The 26,418-nt window shown below is 54.4% G+C and overlaps 1 protein-coding gene across 3 annotated transcripts; it reads right to left on the minus strand.

The window, feature by feature from the left end:
• Nucleotides 1-1,762: 1,762 nt before the first annotated feature.
• Nucleotides 1,763-23,449, minus strand: EDN3 (endothelin 3). Of its 3 annotated transcripts, none has more exons than XM_057312453.1 (5): nucleotides 23,130-23,449; nucleotides 22,246-22,534; nucleotides 6,793-6,966; nucleotides 5,694-5,771; nucleotides 1,763-5,256 (listed from the first exon to the last, which is right to left on the minus strand). In XM_057312453.1, exons 1-5 carry the CDS (start codon nucleotides 23,179-23,181, stop codon nucleotides 5,253-5,255), a joined length of 597 nt encoding a protein of 198 aa, XP_057168436.1. In that variant the 5' UTR covers nucleotides 23,182-23,449; the 3' UTR covers nucleotides 1,763-5,252. The 3 variants fall into 3 exon arrangements, with proteins under 3 accessions (XP_057168436.1, XP_057168435.1, XP_026359615.2); XM_057312452.1 differs by having other exon boundaries at nucleotides 1,763-5,259; XM_026503830.3 differs by having other exon boundaries at nucleotides 1,763-5,771; nucleotides 23,130-23,448.
• Nucleotides 23,450-26,418: the final 2,969 nt, after the last annotated feature.

The raw sequence follows: 26,418 nt of genomic DNA on the forward strand, positions 1-26,418 counted from the left end.
ACCTGGCAGAAGTCTGATTGCATTCATTCCTCCTGGCCCCTGACGGTGACTAATTCTTAAATTTCCCTGCGCTAAATACCACTCAGGTCCCAACAATTCCTAGCATTCCTGCTGGCAAAAAGAAAAGAAATCACATATCCGATGACTGAAGGACCCAAGTGGGTTTATAATGGCACGAATAACAGGTAACTGATTTGCTCGAGCTTTGAGATACTTAGGTATTCATATAAAAGAATTTGGGGATTTAGAGAATATATGTCTTCTGGGATAGGGGGGAATCAACTACCCTGACAATTTCTATAAATCAAACTCTATTACTTTGAGGAACAGTCTAAATTCAAAGATGTGCTTCCATGAGAAACTTTTAGTAAAAATAGGAACTAGTGACTAGTTCAGAGCGAACTTGGAAGACCTGGGGACTGTGCCTCATGCCTGCTGTGAGTTTGGGATTAAAATTTTTTTTTACATGGATTGTTTCTTTCAGTTGGACCTCTGGATAAAGCAATGAGGTCGGCAGGCGGGTATTACCACACCCATTTTATAAATGGGGAAACTGAGGCCCGGCTTAAGGCTAGGCCCCTTGGTGATTTGGTGGCAAAGCCAGCTCTCTGGATCACTGGCCCTTCCCGCTGGCCTTCAGGGCCCACCACCTGCGGGGGATGCCCACGCCTGGCCGGGTGGTCTGCTGTCTCCACTCCGAAATTCTTCCACGTTTGATCCAGGAGCCCTGCATTTGCTTTCTGCCCTGGGCCCCGCCCATCCTGCAGCTGGTCCCGCTCAGCACTCTGTGACTCCCCTTCCCTTCCTCCACCCCCATCCGAGGAGCGTCCAGGACTCTCCAGGCCTCCATGGCTCCCAGCTCTCCCCCCACCCCCGCCCCGGTCTGCAGCATCTCCATGGGCTGCCACTCTGCGGGTCCTGCTAGGGCCTCCCCTAGACACTGGCAGCCACCCCTGCTCGGCCTCACATCCTGCAGGAAAAAAATGTGTGCCAATGCTCCCAGTTCATCAAAGTCACACTTCTCTAAAATGAGTTTCATTAAAACGAGAGGCTCTTGCTTTTCTCGAACTGGATGTGATCAAACCCACTCAGAATCCTGGGCTTCCCTTTGCACTTTAGCTGAGCCTCTGTCCACTTCCCCGCCCTGGGGTGCCCTCCAATCCTTGATGCAAAAGAAAGAGAAAGGAAGGGGAGGGGGAAGAAAATGAAGAAACCCAAGTGTGTTTTGACACTTCCAACCCCCGAGACGCCCTCGTTGTCCTAAAGGCTTAAAACCATTGCAATGAATGGAGGAGATCAAACAAAATGTGGTCACTTGTGGCTGCTAGTTCTTGAGAACTGTAAGCAGCAAAGCAAAATAAAATGACCATCTCAAGGGCTGACCAGGTCAACCTCTGGTTGCTGGCTGTGATTGCCCTGTCCCCGGACTCCTGTCCCAACATTCCCGTGGCCTGTGGGCCACGGAGCAAGCTCTGTGAGCTACCAAGGCGAACGCGACAGTGCCAGGGGAAGGAGCCAATGCTCTCCCCAAATTTCTCTCTTCCCGACTGCCTTGAATTGTTGATCTTCCTCAGATAGTCCCCAAATCCCGCTCCTTCCTTAAAATTCAAGCAGCCCCATGCTCGCCTCCCTCCATAATTGACTTTGGATGGATTCTACTTCCTGGACTGTAACTCCCTCCACGCTCTCCAGAGCTCCATGAAGAGTTGATGTGTAACCATGCATATAAGACCAGCGAGAAAAACCCACAAATCAGAGCAAACTTCTAGATTTTTTTATTATGCATTTGACAGTTAGTATTTTCTGAGTGTTAGCACAACGAATGAATTTCTCTCCAAGATACCATCTTGCCACAGAGCCAAACAGTGCATATGCGTTGTAAAAATGTGATTCAGGCTCTAAGGAATAGGAGTTTGGGTTCAGAACACAATTTAACATCTATATATATATACAGTGGCTTTACTCGGGACAGATCCACATTAAGGAACTGAGTACAGAACAGGCTCACAATAAATAATTGCTTCTCTAAACTATACACGCTCCTGCTAGCAAACCAGTCCCTCCTGCTGCATGATAGATACTCGCTTTTATACCTATAATAACTTACGAAATACTCATGGAGAACTTAACATTTGGTTAAGGCCAAGACTCTGTCACCCACCACCTTAAATTTCTCAAATGGTGACCTGGGCGTGCCTCAAACTCGGATACTCATCTCTCTGCCGGCTGGGGGTGGGGCGTGGAGGGGTTGGGGGAGGGGGACAGCCCTCCCCCACCGGTGCCGTTGCCGCCGCATCACTTTCTCAGACAGGCACGGTAATCTCGGGCCGGACGTAAAAGCGCAGCTGAAACAGATCGTGAACTGATGGCATTACAATCCCCAGTGATTGCCAATTATATAGATAAATAGGAATTTACATAATTTACAAAGAGCTTGCATTTGTGGCTTATTTTGAAGCCATTCCCCAAAGATCCACATTTATTCATGAAAGCAAATACTCGCCCAAACGGCCGGGAGCTGCCGCCAGCTGCCTTTTCTGTGACGCGCTCTGCGACCACGGCCCGCGGTGGACCGGCCTGACTCTCCACAAGGGGCACAGAAGGTCAGTCCCAGATCGAGGACAGACTCTCAGCCGCCTGCCCGGGTTCAAAGCCCACAGATACTCATTTACTCCTTTCCTGGTCACAAACATCACAAACGTCATTCTTTCTTTTTGAAGACATACTCTTTTGGTGGGTACCACGCATAGCTGGAAATTTCTGATCAGCTTCGAAGTCCTCAAGTCCTGTATAGCTAAGGCCCGCATCCCTAATCGATGCCCGGCGCCCTCCCTAGCTCCCACCGTGTGCCTGCTCATGTCAGAACGCAACTGTCCGGTGCTCCTGTCACCTGCTGCATTGGGTACAAGGGGACACGTGTCCACATTTGCAAAGTCAGCTTGGAGCCCACTTACTCTCCAGGAGAAGGCGACGGCCAGCGAGTGGCTTTCCAATGTGCCATACCGCTCCAAAAACAATTTCCTGCATGAAACCTGAGCCGTGGGCGTCAGGCTCTGGGGCACATCTGGGATCATTTTACCCATTAGAGAATCCCGGTCCTTTGGACGGGGGCATTCTTGGGGTAGGGCTGTATTGTTAAGTGAGGACCCTGTGGGTGGGTTTTTCTCCCCCAGGGCAAAACTCATTCCTTGTCCTCCAAAAGGTGGGAATGTGCAGTGGTAAGGAGCAGGGAGGGAGGGTCCCTGAAACGGGGTGCCGCAGGCCTGCTTCGGTAGGGGCTCCTCACAGAGCAGAGCAGCAGGCAGAATGTGGGGGGCGGGGGGGTGCTGCCAGGCAAGCATTTGAGGCTGGAGGCCAAGGCCTGCTCATTCTGTCCCTGACTTTAGCCCGTCTTGAGAAAGGGGTGAGAGCGAGAAAGGTATGTGGTGCAGTGGGGTCCTCACTGGCTGAAAAAGGTAACTTCTCCCCACTCCCTCTCTAGCTCCAGTCCCTGCTTTGAACTGGACCTTCTCACCAGCGCTTCTTGGCAATTTCAGAGCTGGCCACCCACCCAGGGAGGTGTGAATACACCACACAGCTGGGAGCTGCCCTGCAGCCTGCTCACGTCTTCCATTATCACAAGCTCGGGATGGTGGCAAGCTTCCACTCTGAGAATGTGAATCTGGAAATGACTAGCTTGAGTCTTGCAAGAAATTAAGGACCGTGTCTTATAAAAGACTTTTCTTCCCGAATAAAGCTTCCTACAAGAGCTTGACGTGAATTGTAAAGATCTGGAAGAACCACCTTTCCAGGCCCCAGGGGGGCACCTGTGCTACCTTCCTCTTCTCCTGCACCTGCAACAGACAGTAACAGCAGCAACAGCAAAAGCAGCCTCGTACTTTCTCCGGGCAGGGCTCTCTTGCCTTCCTTGAACACACCTAGCACGTCCCTACCACAGGATCTTTGCACTTACTGTTCTCCCTGCCCGAAATCTCTTCCCCTTCCTCATTCCCCTGGCTCACCCCTTGACTTGCAGGTCTCTAAGCCAATGTCACCGGCTCGGGGAGACCACCCTGTCCACCCAATCCCCAACTGCAACCACCGCCAGCACTTCTATCCTGACCCAGCCTTCCTGCTCTCCTTCACACAGCTCACTCTATTCTTTTATGTACAGTGGTCCCCTCGTATCTGTGGTTTCAGTTACCCGCAGTCAGCCACGGCCCAGGGCAGATGTCCCTGCTTCTGACACAGTGTCAGAAGGTCCCTAGCAGCCTCGCGCTGCGTCACAGGCCCACGTATTCAGCTCACGTCACCTCGTCCCAAGGAAGGCGAGTGCAGACCAAGGTGTTTCGAGAGAGACAGAGAGACCACATTCACGTAGCTTTATTACAGTAGACTGTAATGCTTCTTCTAGTCGATTGTTGGTTACTGTTGTCACTCGCTTTTGTACCTAATTTATAAATCAAACTTTCCCATGGGTGTGTATGTGGAGGAAAGACACAGTACATCCAAGGCTTGTGGTGTCCGTGGTTCCAGGCGTCCACTGAGGGCCTGGCAACGTCGCCCCGCAGATAAGGGGGGAGACCGTATCCGTCTTCTGCCCGCTTCCCCACTATTTAAGTTCCGCAGAGACAGACCCTTTGCCTCCCTCCGTGCCGTCCCCAACTTCTGGAACAGTGCCCCGTGCGTCACAGGTGCGCGACACATCTTTGCTGAATGAATGCATGAGTAGATGAATAAATGATGCAAAGGATGAGTGATTTTCATCACATCCCGCCCTCACTGAGAGGAGTGGGTTTGGGGCGAGAAGAGAGAGAAAGGAAAAAAAGACCGAAAAGGCAAGGCAGGGACCAGCTGGGGCCTGGCTCGCGCTCTCCTGGGGCCTCTCTCTGCCTCCTCGCCCGCCCCTCCCCTCCGTTTGTATTACGGATGCTGACGGATCTCTCTGGGTGCCTAGAAGCCACTGCCACAGATTTGGAAAGCCTCCTGTATACCGAGCATGGTGTAATCTTCCCTTGATCAGTCCCTGTAGGAACCCCAGCCACCTCCAGGCTATTATTATGGACATAAATTACCATCCCATTGTAGATGTGTAGGCGAGCCATTAATAACAATTTCTGATTGATAGAATGACAAACGTGGTTTGGCTACAGGAGACCCTCAGAATCTCTCATACAAAAAAGACAAGCAGGTTAAAAAAAATAATAAAACCAATGGGGGGCACGGGGGGCTTGCTGTGAAGGCCAGCTGCTGTGATTCACCTCTGCCCAGAGTCAGCTGCTGAAAAGAAGAGAGGATTTTTTTTTTTTTTTGGTAACGACCCCATGTTGCTTCCAGAAAAAGTGATACCTGGGCCCAGGTAGATGAGCCGGGGGTGTTGGGGTGGGGGGGAGGCTCGTCTCTGAGCAGCAATGGCCAGCTAGCTGTGTCTGGGCCCAGCAAAATCCAGAGCCAGATGTCACTGCTGTAAAGCTACGAGGGACGCAAGGGGTCAGCTCCAATGACCAAGAGTGGCTGGCCAGGGGCAGGGCAATGACAGTGACTGTCCACAGCTTCGGCCTGCTCTGACCCCAGACAATCTACCAAAGGCCCGGTCCCCTGTGGATGCAGCACCCCGTGCGTGCTGGGGCTCCCACCGGCTGTCCTCTCGACCACACGCCACCCTCACATCCTCCATATCCCCAAGGGTGTGACGTCTCAGAAAGTAGTTTCACCTCCTTGGACGCAGGCCTCCGTGGGCACCGCTGGCTGGCTCTTCCTCTTTTCCAGGATGTTTTTCTGTCCTTGAATTCCTGTGGGGAGAGGGCTGGTTTTAATGAATCAACCTGCGTGTCCACGTGCCTGGTTTTTCAGTGTCAAATTGGGACTTCCTCTTCCCCACGCATGGGCACATCAGTGCATTCCCGAGGGACCACATCTGAGCCAGGCACGGTTTCCTAAGGTGGAGAACACTGTGGGTGGATTTCTACCAAAGCACAACGGCGACTGGCTCCTCAGTTATTCATCGGATGTTACGAAGCCAAGAAGAAAATGAGGTTGGCACTGGGGTTTCCGACAGAGAATCCTGGGTCCCTGACCACTACGGCACCTGCCCAGTGAGTGAATGCCAATGTGAATGGCCACCCGGGGTCAAACCTGGGTCTGCTCATTTATTCAGGCCCACACAGACTCACAGACTTCTCTTTAGCAGCCAGAGGAGGCTACAGGGTCTCAAACTCAAGGGTTACTGGGGTCCCCAAAGTAAGGTGCTGGGGAATGCAGGTGAATGCATGTAGCACGTCTCCCCAGATGTGAGCAGTCCCCACGTGGTTCCAGCCTCTACCCACCAGGAGGGGATGTGGGACCCCGTGGGACCAGATGGTCCCATTTGCTGTTTTTGAAGAAGCTAAAAATACACATTTGGCAGGGGTGGGTAATTCTTCAATTTTTAAATGTTGGCAACTTATGCAGATTTTGGCGAAGTGCCGGGCACTCCAGAAGTGGGTCTGGAGACCAGACACGGCCTCGGCCACGTTGCGGGCTCTTTCTGAAAGGCAGCAAGGGGGCTGGACCCACCCTCCTGGAGCAGAGGATTCCCATGTGCTGTGCAGAGCCTGCGGGACCACACCAGCCAGGGCGTGGCCAAGCCCTCCCGCGCCACGCCCCCCCCCCCCCCCCCCCCCGCACCTCACCACGCCACGCCACACCACACCACGCCCCACACCCCTGCATCACACCCCACGCCCCGCGCAGCCGTCAGACTCTTCTGGTCTCATCTCGCCCTCTCGCTCGGAGCTCCAGATCCTCGGGGATGAGTGTGACGTGGCGTCTTACCTGCTGACAGCCAGGGTGCGGGCACAGAAGTGCAAGCAGGCACTGTCCTGGCTCTGCACACAGGCGCAGCGCAGTGTCCACTTGGAGGGCTGTGGGATCTGCGGGAACGGCCCTGTGGACCTCCTTCCTCGGAAGCTTGCTCTGTAGTTGGACAGTCCATAGGGCACAGTCCGTCTGCAAAAGACAGAGCAGCGTCAGGGCCACGTGCGCACAAGCACGCCCGGACTCCCCACTCGGGCCTTCTTCGTGGAGCTGGTGGGCGCTGGGAGACCGTGGACATGGCAGGAGTGATGGGGTACAGGGACACCTCCAGATCTGGTGTCCACATGCTCCCCCACGCTGTGGGTATCAGGAAGCATCTGCAGGCAATCTTTACCCATTTTCCCCAAGCCCCCCAAAAGTGCCCTGGGGCAGAGGGGACAGACGGGGGCGGGGGGGCGCGGAACCCTGGGGGAGGAAAGGTCAGCATTCCCCTGGGCCCACCCTCTCACACTTTCAGTGCCCCTGAGTCGGGAGCCTTTCGAGGGCAGACCTGGGTTGTCTCCCAAGCCCGGCACAAGGACATTCTGAAGGACGCATAGGCTCGCACAGGCTGGTGCAGAGCGCCTGGGTCTGGTCCTCCCTACCAGTAAGAGGCCTGCCCAGTCCCCAGCCCAAGGCCAGCCGGGTGCGCCCTGCAGGCCTGATGCCCAATGTCTTCTGTGTGCACGTCGCCTCGCCATCTGCACTAACGGGAATACACAAACGTAATTACAGACGCATTCTGGCCCCAAGACTGCTTCCTCGAAGACACAAACATCAAGAGGATCCCCGGCGCCCTGTAAGACACAGCCAAGGACAGAACTGGCCTTGGGAAAAAGCTTATTTAAAAAGTCTTATTAAAGAAAGTCTGAAGCTATTTACCAATCTCATTTATGGTTGGAGCCGGGCAGAGGGTGATGGTGTGTCACTTGGAACGATTAACAGTGGTCTGTTTCTTATGCTCATGTGTATCCAAACCATCACTCTCCAGAGAAGGCAGAAGACTGCCAGGCGGCAGTGTGGTGGAAAAAGTTAAAAGCAAAGGGGCGCCTGGGTGGCACAGCGGTTAAGCGTCTGCCTTCGGCTCAGGGCGTGATCCCGGCGATCTGGGATCGAGCCCCACATCAGGCTCCTCCGCTATGAGCCTGCTTCTTCCTCTCCCACTCCCCCTGCTTGTGTTCCCTCTCTCGCTGGCTGTCTCTGTCTCTGTCGAATAAATAAATAAAATCTTTAAAAAAAAAAAGTTAAAAGCATATTTCATCAGCTTGATTCATTAGCACTACTGAACAGGACTAGGGGACAAATTGCTAATTACCAGAGGAAACTTCTGTGGCCGAAAGTTACTGTTCCAACATGGCCTGGTTTTCCAAGATGAACCATCTTGGTTTCTGTGAGCCCCAAGGAGTATCACCAACATCCGCCTCAAAGGGGTTCTGACATCCTCTTTGCGCTTTCAAAATACAATCAAATTGGATTTACTTTAATTTGAAACACACATGGTGGAGCATTTCAGGGTGGTAGGGGCCAGCTGGGGGGGGGGGGCTGGCGATCCTCCATGCCCTGATGCCCCGAACCAACTTTCCCCTGCTGGGTTGGAGGCCAGAGCGAATGGGGCGTTGCCACCCCATTCCCTTGCTCGTGCTCTGCGCTGTGCTGGGTTCCTTCCCGATCGGTAGAAGGTGGGTTCCTCCTGCCCTCAAGGAAGACCCGGTGTTGAGCAGTCTGTGCCCCCAAAATAGAGAAAGCAACACGGTCCAGTCCTGGTCTGAGCCCAACCTGTGCTGAAACCCCATTTGTTCTCAGGAACGGGCTGGGGGGCATGGGGGCGAAACAAATGCAGACCCTGTTGTAAGTCAGGCTTGGCTAAAGGTATATTTTTCCAGTAACAGGGCTGCATTAGATCTCAAAGTGTTGACATTAAACCCAGTCCCCATTTCTTGGTGAAAATTACACACAGGAATAACCACGCTCCCATTTTTCCATCAACAGCAAGACCTGCAATTTTGAAATTGCTGTCAGCTGATTGTGCCTTTGGGTGTGCAGAGCCCCTCGACTTCAGTGAAAACACTCCAGAGTGTTTTAAGTAAGGAAACGAGGCAACAACGAGGTGTTTGTTAATAGAGAAATGCTAAGGCTTTCTCGGCAGCCAAATGCAAAGAGCTCGTATGCAAATGAGCCCTTGCAATTTTCAAAGAGTGTTTACAGAGAGGCACAGCCCCATCCTCTTCCCCACGGCAGGATGAGAAAACCCTGCTCCAAGCCCTGGGGGTCCAAGAGTGCTCTCAGGGGGCTGACCTCAGGAGGGGGTGGGGGAAGATGGAAGCTGAGCGACTGAGGGTTTAGAAGGTGGCCCAGACCACAGAAGAGCTCACAAGTTCCAACCGAGGCCCACCTCCCATGGGTCACAGTTCGGAGGTTTTAAATCAATCTGATAAGCTCTTAATTAAGACAGTTCGATCCTTCTACCTGAACAAATACGGCTTTAAAACACCTTGAAGTCCAGGCTTGACTTTAGAATTCTGGGGCTCCCTGGAGTTCGATGTAGGAATGTGGCCACGCAAGGAGGTTCAGCACCCTCTCTTCCACCCACTCTGTCCTCACCGAGGGGCCTCATCCACCCGTTGGCCACCCTGTGGACTTAGGGAGATGTGCCTGGGGCTCTGTTCTGTCCCTTGGTGTCAGACTCTGAAAGACACCTACCTGCACAGGCCCTGGGAGTGGGCTCGGGGACATTTGGGTAAAGGAGTCCAGGATCCTGGACACCTGGAAATCCGTCGAGAAGGGGTACACTTTTAGTCCCACAGAGTGGGAGACATGGCCAGGGCTGAGGGTCAGAGGCAGCCCTCGAACCCACAGGGCCCAGGGCAGGGGACTTCATTGTCCAGATTTAAATGTGGACCACCAGCTCCTCAAAAGTAGAAGGCTCGTCTTCATTATTTGTACGTGCCGTGGACCCGGCACAAGATTGAGCAAATGGAGGCTGTTGACTGAGAAACTGGGAGTAATTGTGAGATCATCTGGTCTGGTAAGACTGGATTCTTTCCAACCTGAGAAGTGCAATAACCACAAAATGCATTACAAAGAATCGCCAACATTTGCCAAGCACACCATACACGTATGAACGTGTGTGTCTCTAGCATTATTCTAAGTGTGATGGGGAGATAGAAAGGTCTTCAGGAGTTCACGTGCTATTGGGGTATAAAACCAGGTAAAGGAAACACGACAAGCCAATATCTACAGCTATGCGCAAGGTGCACAGAGAAAGGTTCGCCGGTGACTCCATCATTAGGTTGTAAGTCCCTTACGTGATGACCACTCCACCCTCTGGACAGCCGCCTGGTCTAGGAAAGAGGGCCTTTCGCCAGACTGACACTCGGCACTGCATGTAACATAGTTAGCAAAGGGCTGGCACAGTAAATGCGTGATAGCTCTCATTGTGCTTATTTAGTCTGGGAATTCAAGGAGTTGTTATCAGGCGGAAAAATGCCACCTAACCGGCCTGCATTTGAGATGCGTGACCAAGTAATAAAGGCATCAGAGCGCCCTATGGCACAACAACGCCATTCTCTGCCATGCTTCCTTCCGGCTGCTCCGTTCATCGGCACCGCCCATCTAAGAAGCATCTGGGCTTCATTTGTGTTGGTGCCCGTTTCATGTTCTAACGTTTCCCCAACAGTGAACTGGAAGGACCTTACGGTGGAACAATGGAAATGAAGTCAAATCGGCTGAGAACCTTTGACCAGCACACTGTCCAACCCGTTGGTGTAGCTACTGTTGAACAGTAGGGCTTGGAGAACGCGATTCTTAGTAGAAAGTAGGCAGCTCCTCCATCTGTTCATGTTTCAGTTGTAACACAGAGCTACACACGAAAGAGAAGCAGACGAGATCAACCCAAATGCCCTCAGACAAAACACAAGAGCCTCCCGCGTACCTACATATGCGACGTCCCCGCTGTGTCTGTGTAATAAACTGTCCCGCAACCTCCATACAGTCACTGTTGATCAGAGACGGCGATGCCAGAGTCTTCTTCATGACAGTGTTCCTTATTTACCGCTTTGCCCAAATGTCATATATAAATGTTATTAATTATTAAACTTCCAGATCCCCTGTATTCATTCTTCATCTGCATTTCACACTGAAAGCACTTGATTTCTCTCTGCAAGAAGTTTTTAAATAAGGAAAGTTGGCTTTTTTTTTCCCCCTAAGATTTTTAAGTTGTTTTTAAGTTCAGTGTTACCTGTTCACAAATGAATTAATTACCTCCATCTTTCTGATCAGGAAACTGGCTTCGATACCTGAGGTTTAAATGAGAGACACAGACATTCAACGAGGCCAGCCAGAGCAGCAGCAGAGACTCACTGGTCAAAATCTAATTTCTCGGGAAAGTTTATCAAACTGCCATTGAAAACCCAGTTTTAATCCCCCCAGCCCCACTGAGAGGCAGGCAACAAGTCTCCACCCAGGGCTTTTCGATGTGCAGGCACTGGACTAGACTCTGGGGACCGTCCAGGAACAAGCCGGACGAGTGGGCCCCCACACAGAGAGTTTTAAGCTACTACAAGGTTAGCAAATAGACATTTTCTGGGTTTCATCCAATCAACAGAGGGTTGGTTTTTGTTTTTTTGTTTTTACTTTGAAAATTTCACGTGAACATCCCAACTCGTAGCTTTTCCTTAATAACCAGAAGCTATGCTCCCATCAGCCCCGCTCTCCAACACGGCAGCGATCGTCTGGCGCTGAGCGCCAGAGTCAGCAACGGGCATAAACGCTCCATTTTGCCCCAGCCCCTGCCACTCCCGGGGCATCTGCACCTTTCCTTCAGTGCTCACTCTTGTCACCAGCCTGGTCCTCGTGGGGCATCTGAGTTTACCCCCAGGTCTGGTGGGCTGTCCCACAGAGCAGAGCCAGAGAGGTCATAGGACGGACTGACAAAATCAGTACGCGATCCTATTTTTATAAATACAGTTGTTGGCAACGTAAAAAGCCCACGTTCGGCTGAGCGCCTCCGTGGCGGAGAGAGCGGAGGGATCGTTCTCACTTCGGTCGGAATGTCATCTGGATGACCTACTTCCTTTGTCCTCGCTCTGCCTTCTGAAACGGGAAAAGCGAAGGCAGTATCGCCCGAGGGTGCAGGGACATACGGTACAGCAGGCAGGCCTCTGAGGACCGGCCCCGCGGCGGGCAGGGACAGAAAGGACCGTCCCGCTGCAGACAGGCACCAGTGGCCATCAGACACCTCCGACTGCTCCGCTGAGAACACCTTCTCAAGCCCAGCGCGCTTTCCGACTCGGACTTTATTAATAATTTCCCTCCGCAGCAAGCACCACTGCCCTGCTCCCCCAAGCGGAGAAATTGCCTCTTGGGCGAGGAAGAAAGTGTGGCTCCCCTTCACTCCCTGCCTCTGTCCCCCTAACCCGAGAGAGTGTCAGGTGAGAGCACTGCTCTGACCGCTACAACAGCAGGGGTCACTCTCCACAGGGCCAGTGTGTCACGACAGGCCTCCCGTGCACAGGCTCCCTGCACACCTGCTAAGCGCAAAGGCGAGGAGGCAGCAGGCACCAGCTCAGGACTTGAAAGCCCGGAATTCTCCAGAGCCCGAGTCCAACGTTGGTGGCTTTTGTCTCCTGGAATCCAAGAGCTTCTCTTTCCTCGGGGAATGATCTGTCCCTCCATCAATGTGCCTCACCTGCCCCTGTCTAAGGACTCACAGGTGACCCCAGTTGGGCAAGTGAGACTCCATCTCTCCCAAGACGCCGGAGTGAGGCAATGCAACATCCGAGAATACTCTGGAGCTGCCTTTGCCCAGTGGCCCCACCCTGCCTTGTCCATCTGTCTTGCCCCTGGGCCCCGTCTGGGTACCTCTCCCGCTGCTGGAGCGGCTTATTCCCCCCAGTCCACGTCCTCCCCATAAACGTCTCTGATGCCACCTTAGCTAGACCAGGTGTTCCGTGGCTTGTGACCAGTGACGGCTGGCTGCTCCGGAACTCACTTACTTGAGACAGAAGTGACCGCGATCTCTCGGATTTAATAGCAAGACCCAGAGCGTCTCCCGCTGCTGGGGACGAGCAGAGATTTCTTCATTGCAACAAAACACAAATGGGTGGGTTCAGAATCAGGACAAAACCCAGCAAACGAAGCTGGCTGGAGTCCTTTCTTCCCAGGTGTGCCCCCTGTGAAATGTTTGCCTTGGATCATACTGTCCTTTGGGCAGGTGAATGCAAGCACACCACGCACTGTCCTCCGTTTCAAGCGGCTCAGAGCCCAGCTCCTGACTCTCGGCTGACCACCTCAAAGTCTCACCCTCCCTCGAACTATTCCTCGTCCACTCATCAAACGCTTGTGCAAGTCCGCTGCGGGCCAGGCCTCGTGCCAGACAACCCACAGGGGGCCCTTGCAGCCTCCAGGAAAGAAAACAGGCCAGGAAATACAGCTCCTCCGCAACCTGGTTATACAAGCCGAAAACACACACAGGCTTTCCCGTTCTAAGGACGACTCCACAAACCCTACACAATGTAAAGCGAACTGGCAATTTGTAGCTTTGCTTCCACTGCAGAAAATCCTTGCATCTTAAAGTTGGAAGACGCCAAGGCAGAGATTGCTCACCCCGCCCATGTGGAAAGTCCTCCTCCCGCAGCCCCCCCAAACAGCCAATGAGCCTACAGTATTTGGAAACATCAAAAGTGAGCAATGGGCTGTGTGTTGGTGGTTGACTTTGCAGGGGGGGGGGGACACTCTCCCACCAAGGGGGAAAAAATATAAGGAAGTTTGGATTTATCCAGGACTTGGCTGTTTGGGAATATTACCAGAATCATAGGCACGTTCGGGGTCTGCTGAGCACGGAGCCCCACCATCAGAGCCAGAATGAGGGTCGATTCTGCATCTCAACTCCAAGTGTGGCTGGCTTCTCGTCCCCTGGGGTCAGCAAAACTGACCTTTCCAACTGGAATCACTGATCCTTTCTGTTTGTTCACTCTGCACCCAGGGCTGCAGACGCAGTGTGTGCCTCACCCCTCGACATCTCAGCAACAGACGTGTTGAATGAATGAGGGAAGGAAGGACCGAGGTCTGAGTTAGCCGTTACCTCTGGCCCACTCCCGATCCCCCATATGTGTTGATTTCTTGGCTGATTTCTTGGACTTCGACTGTTGCCCTCAACTGGCCCATCTTAGAGGGTTTTTCCTGGAGAGAAGATGTCTCAAGATGGAAAGGGAAGAACTAGGAGCTCCTGGTGGCCACCCCCGTGACATGGAGACACCAGGTTGCACAAGTGGCCCAGGCCCCCGAGGTGACACAAGGTGGACCCAGGTTTCTGGTCCAAATGGAAGACTAGCTCAGTGAAGTTAGAGTCCCCAGGGAGCACCTGCCTTCTGGGCCTGAGAAAGGAAAGGGCCATCTGGGTATCTGGAAATGTCTGTCCAGCTCCACATTCCACCTAGAGATTTTCAAAACACCCGCGTCCCCTGGTCTCCAAACCGCACGGCTGCTGGAGCAGGTGTGACCCTTCACTCCAGCAATAAAACCACAGCTAAATGTGGGATCCCGGCCCCCCAAGCCAAGAGGCCCCGGGGCTCGCCGCCTGTACTTGCAACACTTTGGCCTATTCTGTTGTGTCCTATCACCGTATCAACAAGCTTAAAAATAACACTCAAGCCACAGACTTTTTCACGCTGCCAGCTCCCTAGAACGCAGGCATATCCCTCCCGAACTCGGGCACGTGCCCGCTCAAGGAGATTCAGAGGCACGAAGGGTCAAAGGAAAGGAGAACAGAAAAATGCTCTATGCTTGTAGTATGGTGTGAAATCGCCAAGAGTTCCCGCTCAAAAAAGAAGTTGGGGAAACAAACTCCAACACTATGTGGGGAATGAAACCGTCTACGGAATCCCACAGATTAGCTGGTTTCCCCTCCATCTGGTGCGGCCCCAACGTGTGCACGGGAGTAAGGCTGGAGTTTCTCTCCCCAGCCACCCCCCCTCCGTGACCCTAACAGATTCCAGGTCGAATGTAGGCAATTCCACGTCTGTCTGGCATGGCCTCATTAGAAGTTTATGCAAAGCTGCAGACAGATGTGGCTCAAAATAGTTCCCAGGAGTGGAAAGAGTGGCCATAAAATAAGGAGCAGGTACTTTTTTAAGGACGGGGGGAGATTTGCAGAGGGATAAAAAAAGAAAATACAGACACCACCCTACATCCTTTAAATAATCCACAGTAAGCAAGAGAAGACCCTCTTGCTAACTGTCCGATTCCACTGTAGGGATGAAAAATGCTACCGAACAAAGACACACTCACCAGCGGAACTCTAACAAAGACTCCTTCTCCTCCGAATCTAGCTGTTTGCGTCCTTGGGTCGTGTCCTTGTAGCTCTGATGCACCGATCACTCACCTCAAACTGGGAATACTCGAGTCCCTGTTGAGATACGGGCTTTACCCCCACACGAGAACCCGATCTTGGGATCCGGGCAAGGTGAGGGAGGCAAGGCGGGCACGCACACTGTGGGATCCTGCCTTTATTATACATGGTGACGTTTTGTTGATGATTAATTTTCTGCTTTAATTTTTTAAAAATATTGCATTAACATTCATTTATCTTGATGACGGGCTCTTGGGCAGATCCCTGAAGACCCTACCTGGGGGAGTGTGTTATCGGCCTCACCCCAGCCGCGACCCTGCAAAGAAACCCATGGAAAACAGTCCGGGAAAGAGACATACACCTCTGCTTTCTCACTGACCTGCTTCTGACTTTCGGCAGAATTATCACACTCCCCGAGTCAGAGGTGGAAGTGTCTCTACTCTGGGCCATTCGTGTCATTGTCACGTTGGCCTCCGCGTCTCTCGTGGATTCCTGAAATGAATCTGTTTCATTTCTTTAGTTACTGGCCCAGGCCACAGGGCTCTCTGGCTGCCTCGTTCTAGAGTTACTGTCTACCGAGGCGTCCTGCTCAGGGCTGAGCAGAACGTCAAAGAAGAGAAGGCCCATGCCTCCTGGACTTCGGGCAAGTTCTCCAAAAGCTCTGGGCTCCCCAAGGCTCCCAGCTGGCACAGCTGAGAAGGGCAACGTGATACCCCGTCCTGCTGTCAGTCCATTTGAGCAACACTTGCCGGGGATGCGGGAGTTTCAACGCACCCCAAGCTGTGTCTGGACAAGCAGCTCTTCGTTCGCGCTAAGATGGGCTCCTATCCCGAGCAGGGCAAAGTGTGTGCACGTCCAGTTTGAAGGAACTGATTCCGTCGGAAACATGACACAATGAGAGCGGGTTGCCTCCTCATGCCAGAGGCCAAGCGTGCTCTCCACAGGGCCGCCTGGAGGTATGAAAGGTGCGGAGGTTCTGTGGGTCCCCAGCTGGCGGGGCGGGAGAGCAGAGAGCGGGGCCAGGCTCCAGCTCAGCCGCGGGGCCTCTGGGAGGAAAGCGCTGTTTGCTCCCGGCTTCCTTTGTTTTAAATTCTTGCAGGAATAAACCACACCAGAGATGTCAGAGCCTTTCACCTGCCTTCAGATTTAAGGCCAAGTTCCCAGCTGTGAGGTCCCTTTCATCTACCAGAAACCCAAATTCTCCCCCCGGGGTCACACCGGGTCAAGCCCTTCGTTCCAAGCCTTCTTGCTACAAAGCAAACTGGCCCTCGCCTCAAGTCGCTCTCTCGTGGGGACCGGCTTCGTTTCGGTCTGCCCCGCCTCGGCTCCTGCACACCCACCCCGCGGCACAGAAGGGGGCTCTCGGTCCCCGTGACCCCTCTAGTGGGGTCACCTGGTGTGTGCCGACCTCTCCAACAAACTGAGATTTAGCCCCAAGGTCCTCTACTTTTAAAGACCTGTCTTGCCGTGAAGTGTCCTCGGAGATACGCTACCTGAACTCAAAACGGGTTCTTTACCAGACTTCGAAGGACACAGAAATGGTTACGTGGGGAGACAAACTCCCACAAAGTTGAGCAAAACCATCATCGGTCAGAACCCCGCATCCAAACTCACATCCAGTCTGGCCACGAGCAGCTTCTCTCCTGAGTCCTTCTCACAAGTGTAACGCGAATGGTTTCTGTAAACCAGTGTGCAGAGCGTCTCCTCCAGGCCCTGGGGCAGGGTCCTCCGTCCACAAACCCCAAGGCTCGGTGTTCACTCCAGGCAGCACAGGAGAACGCAAACAGACCCCTCACCAGGAAGCACTTGACAGGTTCTAAACTGATTGTTCATGTTATCCTGAAAGGCCAGACGCCAGCTGCTGCCTGCACCACCCCACTAACGGAGGGAGCCCCAGGCCAGTGCCTACAGGGAACACCGAGCCCCAAACATTCCAGTGATCTACCAAGGGCGGAGGGAAGCAATGGAAAACAGGAGGGGCAGAAAGGGCGGGACCAAACCTCATCAAGCCTGGTCCGACCTTTGGCCAGCGTGTCCTTATCAATCTACTTATCAGCGGCGGAGGCAGCCAGGCACACCTTTCCCCCAGGTCTGTACACCTTATGCTAATGGCATGCTAATAGACCGTCTCCCAAGCTCGAGTTCGCTCAGTGCTACTCCCTGAGCCGGGGCGTGATCTGGGGTGGATGGTCCAGGGAGGTGCCCGCAGCAGTCCTGCAGAAAGCACTTCCTACTCACTAGCGCCCTCCAACCACAGAACGGGGTATGGCAGGCAGGCCCGCCCCTGGCCCAGGTGGGTTTACACGGACCCGAGGCCGCACAGTTATCCTGATGGTCATGTTTTCACCACACGGAGGGTTCACCAGGTTCTATGTCTCGTCTTCACTCTGCGTCGGCATCGGCCACCATCATCGTCGTCATCCGCGGCGCTGGGATTCTCACGATGGCCAGAAAGTCTCCATGCCCCTGCCCGAGCCGCTCATCTCCAGCAGCAGTGCTCCCAGTCCTGACTCACGGGTTGGGGGGATCGCACAGAGGATGGGGACATCTGGCCTCCTATCAGCAGGACCCGGGGCTCGCGATCCATCCACTTCACTGGAACGTTCTAACATGTGAAATGCCCCTTCTTGGAAATGCGAACATGGCTTTCTTGAACAACAAAGGGGCAAAGATGAATCTGTGACATTGTTGCCTTTTTGTGGCAAAATACATTAAAACACAAGTTTCAATGTTTTTTTAATTACCATTATTACTTTTTTTTTTTTTTTTACTCTATTTCTTTGGGGAGGAAAAGAACGCGAAACAAAGTCACTCTTGCTGGACTGAGTCTGTGAGGCATGCTTTGAAGCAGGCAGGTCGGTCATCGTGTGAGGTCACTACTCCAGAGTCAGACTGGCACTGACGCTTTACCCCAGGGGTGCTGGGAGAGGGGGCAGCACACCCAGGCCACTCAGCTTGTCAGCTAGGACACGGAACAGAGCGCCTGGGTCTGGCGCCTTCCCACGAGGAGGCGTTGTAGATCCCGGATTTTCCACCACAGTTGAGACTGCAAACATCCACACCACTCTTTTCATAAATACATTCCTCCTGGTCAGCTCACGTGGCTCAGAGTTTTGTGTGGAAAACATGGTCCCCATCACAGCACTCAGTGCCTCTCCCTCATTGTGGGCTTGGAGGGATTAGCAGATGGCAGGTCCTCTCAGTTCTTGGGAACAGAGTGGGTGGAACACAGAGGAGCTCCTTGCTGGGTGTCGTTTGGTGGGTGGCTCACTCTTCCACCAGGTGCATGGTGGCCGGAACAGAGGAGTTAATTTTATGTGTCAACTTAGCTGGCCCACCACAGCCAGATGTTTGGTCAAATGCCAGTCTAGATGTTGCAAGAAGGTATTTTTTTAGATGTGATTAAGATTTAAATCAGCAGACTTTGAGTAAAGCAGATTACCCTCCACGATGTGGGTGGGCCTTGTCTAATCAGTCAAAGGCTTTCGTGGAAAGACCTGCGGTGCCTGGAGAGGAAGGAATTCTCCCTGCAGAGTGAAGGCTGCAACATCAACTGCTGTGTGTACGTATGTGTGTGTATTTACACAGACATGTCTGCACACACGTGTGCACACACACGTCCTGTGAGTTCTGTCTCCCCGGAGACCCTGACTAACACAATTGCCCGCTGTGACTCCTGGCTTTCAAGGACTTGTGGAGAACAGCCCCATGTGTACAAGCATGTAAGCGTGTGGACTACTTGTTCACTACCTCTCCCTTGTCATCTTATTCTTGGCAAACTTTCCATGATCCTAAGGTGGGATGTGTTTTTTCTCTGATTTGGAGTTTTATTTTTGTTTTTGTTGGCAACAATGGGATTACTGGGGGGAGGGGCGGGAGCGCCCTAACACGGCCAAAGAAAGTTATGAAAACCACACTGTGCCACGGACCAGCTGTGGCCTCAGCAGCCTCCGCAGGCCCAGGACGCATTTGGTTCCCCTTTGGGACCACAGACTTCCTGGAGGCTACAATGAAAGTTATGGGCAACACCCCTGAAAAAACCCACATTCCCACACGTGTCTGCTGGGCTGTTCGGGCCTCTGGAGAGCATTCACGCACCCTGGAACAAGAAGCCTCGTTTCTGGGAGAAAGCATTGGAGACCAGAACCTCGGTGACAGTGAAGACAAGGAAGCATGTCCAGCCAGCATTACTGAACGTCTCGCACACACTGGGTGCAGGCAGCGAGGGCTAAGCAAGCTCGGGTCTGGAAGAAGGAAGCATGTGGGGGGTTGTGAGAGAGCCAGAAATGCTCAGCTCTTACAGCCACAAGGTACTTCGGGAGGACCTGGTCTCTCGGGCCCTCACCAGACTTTGACTTTGCACGGAAGGTGCACAAAGGGTCTCGGCGGTACCCTGCACATCCCACCTGCAATTTTTACGTCTTTACACACAGCGTGAGTGATCACACTCCCAGGGCGTCTGTCACCCTGTAATGTCCTCCCGAGGAGAGCAGGACTGTGGGGTCTATCTTCACGCGACAGGATGGGCAGTAGGAAGAAAGACACCAAGAGCTGAAAAATCACCCAAAGTCAAGCTTCTCCCTGTAGGCATGAGGTTTAAGAGCCCTACAGTTCTCCGCGCGGCCAGCGGCAGAGCCTGCGTGCACATCACAGGCTGGAGAAGCTTCCACAGACTGGGAGGGTCTACAACAGGAGGTGGGAACAAACAGGAACCTAGAAAAGACCTCGTTACTCTCCACTGTTGTCCTGTTAGCTCAATTCGGCCATTTTTTCATTCTTCCATTTCTCCAAAGGCCTACGTTCCCTGTCCCTAGAGCCCATTTTCTCACATTGCAAACTCGTCCAAGTTGTTTAAAGATAGCAAATGGACCTGTCTCCAAATCTGAGTTTTGGAAGGAAGGAAAGAAAGGGAAGGAGAGAGGCAAGCAAGGGTGGGCAGGGGGAGGAAGAGAAGAGAAAGAGCATCTGGAAAAATCTTCCTTATAAAAACTATGTTGCTTGTCTAACTTCAAAATGCTCGTCTGGCTGTTGTCATTTTTGCTGTACACAGAACTCTCAACACCATATTTAATCCTTCTTTCCTAGTGTTTAAAATGAATCAGGGTCAGGAACGAGGGGAAGAGGTCAATCAAACTGTGAGGGGGTACGTCAGCAAGTTGGCTGGCCCAGAAGAAGTCAAAGGTCCATGACTTCATATAAGACAACTCGGAATGACGAGCTAGGGCTTCAAACAGATCAGAGGGAGTTTGTGTTGCCTCTTGGGCGCGTTTCAAGCAATCAATCCTCCAGCCGGTGCCGGGAGCCTGGCAACAAGCAGAGAATGGAGGTAGTCTCCAAACCCTCTCCTTCCTCCCCTCCTTCTTTCCTCCGTCTCAGGCCCCCTGTCCTTAATACGGTTGGCTTTGCTTTCTTCTTCTATATTCACAGCTTGGGACGCTAGCAAAGGCAAGACTCTATCCTGTGCTACAGCCCTTCAATTCTGTGAAGATACTTTAGTCAGATCATGATGCCAGGACTGTAGGTATCAGAAAGGACAAGTGTCAGGGTGATGGGGCTGCAAGAAGTGACCCTGATCATTGTCTGAGAAGGCAATTGATGACAGCCCCATCCCGGAGCCCCTCCCCCACTGCACAGCACTTTCTTCTTCCCCACGAAGATGGGGCTGCGTCCTCCCTGCTATGGGCTGACTGCGTACCCGAACCTGGTCAGACACAGCCTGGCAAGCAAGCTCTGACATCTGGGTCAGCTACAGAATGTGTGGGGCCCAGGATAAAATGCAAACATGGAGCATCTCGTTCAAAAAGTGTTAAGAATTTCAAGACAGCATTAAACCGAGCAGGGGTCCTTCTGAGCCTGGGACCCTGAGCAAGTATCAAGGTGGTTTAGTGAAGTCAGCCCTGTCTGCCATTCTGGCATAATGAGGTCACTTTCCAGACCTACCCCAGATGTGCTTGGAGATCCTGTCATCTGGTTTGAAAGCTACTCAACCCCTCAGGTGTACCCTCCTCGGCCACTCATTCTGCAGGTGCTCATGAAACAAGGTGGGTAAGTGAGCCCATTGAAGCTGTCACCCAGTGTGCTCAGAGGTTTAGGGGTGAAGGAAGCCATATGGGGACCTGAATCAAGGTGGCTCCAAACATAGCAGCCAAGTTGCCTTTCCCAGCAAAAGGTTCCCATTCACCACTAGCTCCTCCATAAGAATCCCCAGTAGGGCCGCCAGCAGGAGTCCCATGAGGTCAGGATGGCCAAACCCAGAAGGCAGGTAATCAGAGCAAGGTCAAGTCCTCTTTACTATTGGTAAGGTGATGTGTCTGCAGAGGGAGGTCCCCAGATGGAGTAAGTGAATGGGAGACATTGTCGCAGCCCCCCCCCCCGATAGAACACTCTCGACCCTATGGCCGTGGAGGAAGGCTGACTTCACAGCAAGGCGGACCCCAGAACTCCCGGTGGCACTGGCCTCACCCCTACGGTGAGAGTTCTCCGGGGCTGGAAGGGAGGAGGAGAGGCCATCTATACAGGAAGTGGCAGGGTGCTACAGTGGGTGACAGGGGTCAGCCTGTGGCAGGACCAGTCGGCACTCCAGCCCCGGGAAGAAAGGAGCCTGGTACCGTGGAATTTCACCCTTCCTGGGAAGGTTCCACCAGACCCTGCCAAGCCCACCCCTGTGCTCTCTGGAGAGCAGGCTGCTTTCAAGGAATTTGAAACTCCTTGGAGCCTGGCAGGGTCGGGAGGGGGGCCCACTCAGCCCCTGGGGCAGGAGATAACTTTCCTCCATCGAAGAAGGACTTCTCAGGTGTCTAATCCCTCTGGCCAGCTCATTTCTCTCAGAGGGAGGGCTCCCCCTTCCACCAGATCAGAAACTCCAAGATTGGGTTTCTCCCAGGCCAGGCCCTCAGAGGGGATGGGAGTCACAGCCCTGACCTGCAGACCAGGCGTGAGCTGGCAGGAGGGCCCTGCAAGAGCTGGAGGCTGTGCCAAGGCGGGCTCCGGGCTGACCCGGCGGGGATGGGATGAGGTCCTCCAGGAGCGAAGATGTGGGCCAGCCCTCCCAATCACTTCCCACCACCCGGGGCTGGCTGACTCACTCAGGAGTGTTGATCCAGATGATGTCCAGGTGGCAATAGTAGACACACTCCTTGTCCTTGTAGGTGAAGCACGTACAGCGCCTTGCACGGTGGTGCACAGGACCCCCTTTGGACGCCTGCTCCCCAGACCGACCTGGTTCCTGCTCCTGCCCAGGGCTTCTGGGACTCGGACCCTGCACTGTGGTAGTGGCCACAGTCTCCTCGATGTCCCCCTCAGATCTGTCTGCAGGGGGGGCCCCGGGCGCGCCGCTCCTGCCAGCGTCCCCAGGCTGGGGGCAAGGCACCAATCCTGCAGGAGGCAGATTGAAGGGCTCCTGAGCGTGCAGACAGCCCCCCCCACACACACACCTATCATTCCCAAAAACCTGGGGGAAGGGGACAACCAAACTTTCTGCAAAGTTTGCAAGCTAGTTGTACTTTCTGTAAAGTCTCCAAACTCTGCCACACGTTCTGAAAAGTTTGCAAAGCTATGTGCGGTTTCTTAAAAGATTACAAGTTATGCGCATACTTGGTGAAAAGCTTGCAAGCTATTTTCACTTTCTGCAAAGTCTGCAAGGTATTTGCACCCGTTGAGAGCTTTGCAATCATTTTTGCACAGTTTCCGAATAGTTTGCCAACTTTTTGAAAAGTTCCCAACTTCATGAAAACTTCACCAAGTCCACCGGGCCAGCCCCATCTCTGGCTTGCCAGTGGGCTGCAACCTCAGAGCCCCCGGGGTAGTTGGCGCTCCGCTTCGGCCCCCCAGCCCACCCCCAGGCGCCTCCAGGGGTGGCGAGCCCAGGCCAGAGATTGCTCCGCACAATGCACCCTTCCCCGCGCCCCCCATCCCAGGGTCCTTTTGTGTGCGCTCGCGCCGGGAGGAGCGCGCCGCCCCGCCCGCTTACCTGCGGCGGAGGTCACTGTGAGCCCGAAGAGAAGCCACAGCCCCGGCTCCATGAACCCCGATCAGGCGCCGGGGCACCGGGCCGGGAGAACGGACTCCTGTGGCCGAGAAAGGGCGCTGGGCCCGGCACAGCGGCCTCGCCCTCCAGCTGCGGGGTCCGAGGCCGGCGCTCGCTTGCTCGCTGCGTCCCGGGCCCCGGCCAGAAGCTGGCGGCGGCGGTCACACACTTCAGAGCGCGCTGCCCATCCCTGCGCAGGACCGGCTGTGGGCTCGGGCTTTTCTGGCGCCCGTACCACCCCCTCGCCTCCCCGCCCCCCGGAGGGGCTGGGGCCGCCGCGCGGGGCCTTTGAACCCGGGGCGCGCCGGGGGTCGCCTCCCAGCGCGGGGGGAGCGCGGCGGCAGCGCAGCGGCCCGGGGCGCACCCAGCCAGCGAGGGGCGGGGGCGGCGCGCCGGGGGCGGTGGGTGCGGTGCGGTGGGGGGGCCAGCTGCCGGAAGGCCACGCGCGCGCACACTCACACACATACACACATGTGCACACGCACACGCGCGCTCACACTCGCACCCCGCCGCCTTGCAGCCCTGGGACCTGCAGCTCCCTCCCCAGAGCAGCGCGAGCAATAAAAGGCTGCTGGGAGGCTGCCACCTTTTATCTACGGGGCTATGGGAAAGCAGCATTTCTCAATGTTCACCTAATGACACCTTACCCTTGCACAGACCGTCCTGCCAAGGCCTTGGACGTACTTTACACTCGTGACTCAGGGGCACAGGCAGTGGCTCCCTGCCTCTCCCAGGAGCTCAGAGCCAGTGGGTGTGGGCAGTGGCAGGGGAGCAAAGTCAACCCAGAAGCAGGTTAGCGGTCTGGGCGACCCGGACTTGCTCACAGCCCCCTGCTCGGGGCAGGGACTGCAGCGAGAGGCCTCCTGGCATCTCCCCCCCCCCGCCCCCCCGCCGTGTCCTTCAAGGTTGTCCAGGTACAATGAATGTGTGGAGGGCTGTCCGGGCTCACCTGAGTCTTGTCTTCTGCCCTGAGCGGCCCAGAAGACAAGGGTTGCCTTATTTTGTTGTTACCAAGACCATCCGCGCTGGAAGGGTGTGTGGGCGCACAAGACACACTCCGGAAAGATTTGTGCAGGAGCGCACGAGTGAATGAAGGATTTGGCCCTGGGCTGCTGACCTCTGAGAACTCCCGGAAGCCCTCAGAGCTCCTCCCTTACCAGAGTCCTCTGACCAGAGGGACAGACAGATACTCCGAGGTGGTGCTCTGGTTGGCACCGGGCTGTCCCCGCAGGGCCACGCCTGAGCCTGGCAGCCCCTGCTGGGTGGGAGTTGGCTTTCCCAGGGAACCTCAGGCACGGCTAGGTCATGGGGTAACAGGCCTGAGGCCCTGGAGTTGCTGCGGTCTCCGGGCACTTGTGTTCGACTTCACACATGTGCCCAGATCCTTTGACGCTCCTCCTGCAGACTCCTCCCAGAGAAAGCGGCGGAAGTCATAAAGGGGCCACAACCTCCGCCAGGACGCTGGGCCTCTGAGCGCGGCCGCCATGCGGGGAGGAAGCCTGAAGGAGCCTGAGGGGAGACACACAGAGGACGCCACAGGGCGAGAACCCCACGCTGCGCAGCAACCAGCCAACGACTTGCGAACACATGGGCCCAGAGGCCACTGGAGCCCCAGCCGCCCAGACTCCCGCTCAGCACCAGCGGCCCCCTTCCATGTGGCCCGGCCGGAGGCTGACCCACGGAACCCACGAGCGCCATGGAGGGTGGTCTGCACCAGTCAGTGCTGGGTAATTCGTCACAACGCCACGCGAGGCAGAAGGCTGGCAAGCCCCCAGCACGGGGCTGATGGGGAAGTTTCTCTAGGCCGCCCCCGCCCCTTCCGTCCTGCCCAGTCCTCGAGTCCACATCAAGGAGTGGGACGTGGAAGACATTATCCTTCGTGATTCGTCACCAAGCAGGACACAAGCTCCGTAGGGGGCTCTGCTTCATTTCTTTGTGCTCCGTGCTTTGAAAATTAGAAAAACCCCCAAGACTGGGATTATCTTCTGTTCCACCTGGGCTAGAACCTGGACCTCTTCATCATTATCCCTTCCCTTAGAAGTAAAATGCCCATCACCTACAGAGTAAGACGGCCTGGACTGACGGATGTCTGGAGAAAGAGAAAGTGCGCGAACGAGCTAAAGAGAGAAAAGGGGTAGAAGGTGGTTTTCGGGGGTGCCCAGACACAGGAGGTGTCAGAGCTGCTCAGACACGGAGTCCGCTGCTGTCCACAGCTCGGACCAAAACCAGCACACCTGGGTGGGCGCGCTGGGAGACACCCACACTGCGAGAGAGCAGCCCCTTAGAGTCTCCGCATGTAGTTGAGAGCCGGAAACCTGGGACAGAGAGCCCAGGATACAGGGTGCCGAGACCGGAGCTGAGAAAAGAGACGAGAGTCGGCCAGATAGTCAGTGGGGGTAGAATTTTACCTGGTCTTCAGCCGGCTCAGCAACTGGAGCCCACGATTTGAGCGGGTACTCGCCGTGACGTTCAACACCACGAGCTCTCCTTCTGACCGCTGCCAGGAGAGCTCCTGGATCGGGAATGTCTGCAAGGACTCTCATATAGTCTTGCTTTTCGTGCTGAGAGACACAGGCCACAGGGTTGGAGGCCTCGGGCAGGCTACAGAATCCAGATAGGATTTCTTTCTCTCATTCTCTCTCTTTTTTACATCGTGCTACAATATGTATGACGTCACGTTACCCTTAACCTTAGTGCACAGGTCAGGGCTGTTACGTGAGTTTGCGCTGTTGCCCAGCCGCCACCGCGACCCCTCCCCACAGACAGACGCCCTTGCATCTTGTAAGACTGAAACTCTGTCCCTATTAAACACCCACTCCCCGTGTCCCCCTCCCTGCAGCGGCACAGCCTTTTGTGTCTGGCTTGTTTCACTTCACATGATGTCCTCAAGGTTCACTCCTCTTGTAGCAGGTGTGAGAATGTCCCTCCCATTTAAGGCCGAATAGGATCCCCTTGTGGGTTCAGACCACACCTTGCTCATCCTCCATCGATGGGCACTGTGTTGCTTCCATGTTTTAGCTGTCGTGAAGAAGACGGCTATGAACACGGCTGTGTGCACATCTCTTCCAGAGCCTTCTTTCAGTCCTTCTGGGTTTATACCCAGAAGCAGAGTTGCTGGACGGCATGGTAATTCTGGTTTTGATTTCTTGAGGACCCTCCATACTGTTCACCACAGAGGCACCATTTTGTGTTCCTGCCAACAGTGCACGAAGGTTCCTTCTTCTCCACGTTC

The sequence above is a fragment of the Ursus arctos genome, unplaced genomic scaffold, assembly GCF_023065955.2.
Source record: "Ursus arctos isolate Adak ecotype North America unplaced genomic scaffold, UrsArc2.0 scaffold_16, whole genome shotgun sequence".
Taxonomy (NCBI): domain Eukaryota; kingdom Metazoa; phylum Chordata; class Mammalia; order Carnivora; family Ursidae; genus Ursus; species Ursus arctos.

Bases quoted from the DNA above. Each gene is read 5' to 3' on its own strand.
- EDN3 (XM_057312452.1), bottom strand. From the start codon at position 23,181: ATGGAGCCGGGGCTGTGGCTTCTCTTCGGGCTCACAGTGACCTCCGCC. The intron at 22,535-23,129 runs GTAAGCGGGCGG...TGCCTCCTGCAG, and splicing joins CACAGTGACCTCCGCCGCAG to GATTGGTGCCTTGCCCCCAG. The intron at 6,967-22,245 runs GTGAGTCAGCCA...TGTCTTTTGCAG, and splicing joins ATCTGGATCAACACTCCTGA to ACGGACTGTGCCCTATGGAC.